Consider the following 5,056-nt stretch of genomic DNA (forward strand, 5'->3'; position numbering starts at 1 on the left):
CAATCACAGCGTAGGATTTGATTCATCTTGCCCGCTTGCGGAGCTTGCCATATAATAATCTCACTTACGGATACTGCAAATTAAAGCTCTTGCTGTGGGACCTTTTGAGGCTGAACATCTCAAGATGAACCAAATCCACTTTTGTTTAAACCCTAAAAGGTATGACGAGCACCCCCTCCTTTTTATATGAGAGTCCCCCCAGAGTGAAAACCAGTTGCCGTCCTCCTCAAAAACGTAGGTGAAACCCCTGCATTTGCAATAGGAACGACTGTTGTGCAACTTCTGACAAAGGCTACAAATCGAGAAATGTTAAAGTACAGCAAAGAAGAAAACTGCAAATTTGTGTGACCTTGGTTTGCACTACTCAGTTGAACACTAAAAAATTGATTAATAATCTTTTTTTTTTTTCAGCAGAACACTCTTTTCTACCTAAGGGTCGAACCCTTGTAAGGACATAAAACAAACTGAGTTTCTTTTTTTGTTTTTGGAAGTTGCTGAAAATCAAATGACATCTATGTTACTTAAATCTGGGCATTATTGGAAGTGAAAGGGTTAAAAAAAATGGCAGAAACTTCTCTAGGGTTTTTGTTATCCGATCTGTTGTCTTCTGTTCAGAATTTTCAGTGGCTTCTGTCCACCTTCATCAGAGTTACAATCTTAATGGTCCTTAATTATGTAGAACCAGCCTACATGTACATCAAAAGCCATTAATAGATGGAAAGCTACAAACTTGCCACTGACGAGTTATGTGGATCAACTTGAACCATAAGCAAATAACATTATTTAATAAATTGTAAATTGATCAAAGAAGCAATCTGTATGAACAAGCATGACAAAGTCTCTGTGACAGAAATTCATGAGCCATTTACTCATAATTATGACAAGATTGTAACCTTCCTCATCACAGCCATTTGAATGTGTTTTCACTAATATTTATACATCAAATTAACATTACATCAGTTTAGTTGGTAGTCGGTGAACGTGAAACATTCCTTGCATTGAGATATTAAAGTACTTCTATTGACAGAGGAGGGTGGAAAAAATAACTACATGCAAAATAATAATTATTATTACTATAACAGCAATATATCTTAGTTACACATAAAAAAATTTTTTGCAGCATTTCCTATTCTTTTGTCAGTGGCAATAAAGAGCAATTTATTTCACTTTACATACCAGTACTTTTACTTTGGCATGGAGTGATCTTTGATATAAATTTGTTAGCAGCTTAAGATAAATTTACACTGTACACTCAATCTGTTGTAATATTGATATATGCAGCCATTTTAATAGATGCTAAGAGGTCTGTCAGAGTCTTTTCAAAGCCCTCTTCTTGTCTTTTTTCTTTTTATCCAGGGCTTTGTCGCTAGCCCTTTTTATTCCTTGTGTAGCTTCTACAGTTTCAGCCTTTTCCATACTTTCCACCTTACTGGCAAGGTTGTGCTTGGCATGGATATCCGTCCACCACTGTGCTCGCTTTGAATAGTCATCATATTTCTCTAATAACAGCTTACCGGCTTCTTCATTCAACGCTGACTCAGGATTTGGGACTATCAGAAGACATTTCACAGTCTGCAAAAAGCAACATGAGTAGGACATAACAAAATAAGGCTTTTAAATTGTTCTTGCCTACAGCACGTGTTCTCGATTGAGTTTTTGAGCGCCCAGGGACCACAGACAACTAACTCTTGCCTTTGCGCAACTGGAAAAACTTTCTTTTTTCGCATAAGCTTAAGTGCTGGGCACTCAGGATTTCATGGTTAGGAACCTTTGGGCTCCTCGTAATTTTTCTTAGACCACAGCCACACATGATTGTATGACATCATTCCTGTCATCTGTTCAAGATGTATTGACCATAGCTGTGACAACACTTTTACAAAGAAAACTTGGTATTTGTTACCATCAATGCTGTATGTAGAGGAATCCCAAATTTTCAAACATCCAAAGAAAACAAAAATTGGCTTAAAAATAAGAGTAGTTTGAGAAATCAGGGGTAAAATTACTCCATTTGACTGCAAGGAGGAAAACAACTTTGGTTCAAGTTAATGGAAGGTTCCAAAAATCAAGGGTTTGGGATTTGACACTATACATCTTTGTCTGACGGGGAGGAAAAATAAATCACCGAGCATCAACACAATTAGTTAAAGTTCTACCGTAGCACAATCACATTAACTAGAAAGAAGGCATCGTAAGATTGAAAGTCAAGCACAGTCAAGTATATCATCGAATGACATACTTTTGTGCATAAAAACCATTCCCAGAAATATAAACTTTATATAATTCTACATTAAACTTGATCCTCCAGAGATCATAAGCCCCGTATCATCTGGCTTACCAATAAGATATGTTTTACTCCAAGCTCTGGTTTCCAATCCTTTTTTAGTGTGTTTACACAGATTTCTCCATTGCTAGCTACATTTGGGTGGAAGATTTTTGTTAAGAAAAATCCTGAAGAAACAAAATGATTATAATACAATTTAGCTATTTAATGTAATTAATTATTCCCCTAATTTCTGTTTGGAGGCCTCTATCCACCTTCATCAGAGCAAAACAATGTTTGCTACACATAGCCTGCTCTTATTAGTTTAATCTTTCATTGACAATACATTTTTGACAGCATTAACTTGTTCCAGAAGTTCTGTTAGTTAGGGACCAGTGCAATAAATGGTGACAGAAGAAATAGAGGAGTGTGGCTTGTGTAACAAAAACAGTCAAAATTGACCAATCACAGTGTACACAGAAAATGTTCACAGGCATTCTTTTCCTCTTCACCCTAGACCACTCCTTTATTTCCTCTTGCTTTTTTCTTATTTCCTCTTTTTTTTTTTTTGCACTGCTCTCTGAGCAACCAAACAGCAGCAAGCTGCTTGGTTACTGCATATTTCAATAGCACACAAACTCAGAGGTCCAAACCCTTATGGTTCCATCAACTCCAAGCCTACTCCCCCCCCCCCCCCCCTCCCACCACCACCCCTCCCGGCATTTGTAAGGCATTTGATAACTTGTCCTGCCCCAGGGTAGGGCATTTGCTATTACAGGTCAGCCTGGCGGTGTGGTGTTGCCAATGTTATCTTTCAGTTTAGTGCATCTTTCTTTGATCGTTTTAGAACAACATTTTGACCTTGTTACATGGGTCAGGTATTTACAGTCTTCCTAAAGTTCCACCAAGGAGATTAATTTGTACAAATATATTGTGGTGCATTGACAAGCTTTATTTCTCAAAACAGGACAAATGCGTGACAAATGCTGCAGGCGGGGATGGGGGAATAAGCAGGTTAGAATTGAAATTGTGATATAAATTTCACATGCAGGAAAAAAATGCTTTCTGTCTCATACTGTAGAAAATAAAACTCCACTTAAGCAATCAGAGCATGCACAGAATCCAAACTGTGTCATAATGTTGTCTAGTATGATTCATACAAAATTTATTCTTGAAAAGAAAATCCAAACAATGTATGATAAATACTGCCTTATGATGAACATTTTATATTGGACCTCTACAATTATCTAGAAGAAAGCAGACACTTCTATCTGCCTTAAAAATGTCGTTATTGTTTCCAGGCTACTCTCTTCCAAGCAAGATGTTTTGGACGTTGTTAACTGTTGCCCTGAACATAAACTTGAAAGCTCAAAACTCAAACCATAAAACTTTACTCAGCGATCAAATGATGAGCAAGCTATCGATACATGTAAAGGAGAAAGGATGATTTCTTAGAAGATTGCTATAAACAGACACAATAGAACTTGAACTGTAAACGATACCGATTGTACAGAATTGAACCCTAGACACAAAGAAAATTTTACCTTTAGGAGGCGCAGCAGGAAAATCTTTCCCAAGTACTAGTTTTACACGAAAGAGTCCCCCTTCATAAGGCGTTCCAGCTGTCAAGGATGGAAGAAAACGGCACTCAAAGTAAAAATTTTCGATTCACGCGAAATGAGAAGACAATGTATTAAGCTACAACAGAACTGAATTCAAACCTTTATGATCTATGGATCTATGTGTATTTCAAAACTCCAAAACAGTGGAAAAACATACCTGGCCCTTCTATTGTTGCTTGAATGTCTGTTACATCCTGCTCGTTGGTAAAAACTTTAATACCTTCGGGTGGATCGCTTGATAAACTCGTTAGTTCTTTAACAACTTTTTTGATGATTTGTGGGTGAAGATTCTCGACGTTCGAACTTGACTGAAATCCACGTGAAAGAAGCAAAAATCAGTGAATTCAAAAATCCATGATCGGCAAGCTGAAACAACACTACTTACCGATGCCATTCGCTAGAGTTCTTATCGAACCAGAAAGCAAGGAAAGCAAACGTTCAAATAAGTGCAAAAGATAAATTCGTTTTCGAGAGGCGAACGCGAAGCGCTGCCTACGGTTTTGGTTTGTTATTCTATCAACCAATCAAATCACAGATGGATCGACCGTGAGATCCTGGTTCTTAACAAGGCGCGGTGGCATAGGTCTTACAGCCATGCCCCAGCGGTCACCCCAGGGGACATCACAGCGTTTGGAAAAAAAGGAACGGCGGAAGCTAGTGGGGCCTTGGTATAACCATGGCTATTAACTATTGTATAACGAACGATATTCTTCAGCCCGACCAAGTTACAGTAAAATGTATGGATGCACGATATAGCTTAAAAGAAATCGAACCAATTTCTCAGTTTGGGTACTCGGTTCATTCTTCATGACTCTCATGGCTTCTTTAAATGTCCGAACTGCACGTTCCGCTTCACCATTGGATGCAGGATGATAGGGTGAAGACAAACACACGCGAACACCATTGGCAGTTAAGAAATCTTTCAGATATCACGAAATCCTCGTTATAACGGGTACAATCCAGACGCCCAAACATATAATATCCCCCGATATAACGAAGAAATGTCAACACGTGACAAAAGATAAATAAGAAACAGACCAACAAGGATTATAAAAAGATTTTCATCCTGTAACAGTAGATTAGCCTGCGAGAAGGCTTACGATTCAGTGCCGTAGCACGGGGAGGGGCCGGGGGAGCCCGGTCCCCCCCCCCCCAAAAAAAAATTTGACTAGCA

General features: G+C 38.4%; 1 protein-coding gene across 1 annotated transcript; it reads right to left on the bottom strand.

The window, feature by feature from the left end:
- Positions 1-753: 753 nt before the first annotated feature.
- On the bottom strand, positions 754-4,367 carry LOC145490133 (ubiquitin-conjugating enzyme E2 S-like). The gene is made up of 5 exons (XM_081469239.1): positions 4,268-4,367; positions 4,040-4,190; positions 3,805-3,882; positions 2,336-2,448; positions 754-1,572 (listed from the first exon to the last, which is right to left on the bottom strand). Exons 1-5 carry the CDS (start codon positions 4,274-4,276, stop codon positions 1,309-1,311), a joined length of 615 nt encoding a protein of 204 aa, XP_081325365.1. The 5' UTR covers positions 4,277-4,367; the 3' UTR covers positions 754-1,308.
- Between the last annotated feature and the right edge of the window lie 689 nt (positions 4,368-5,056).

This window comes from Orbicella franksi, chromosome 6 (genome assembly GCF_964199315.1).
Source record: "Orbicella franksi chromosome 6, jaOrbFran1.1, whole genome shotgun sequence".
NCBI lineage: Eukaryota > Metazoa > Cnidaria > Anthozoa > Scleractinia > Merulinidae > Orbicella > Orbicella franksi.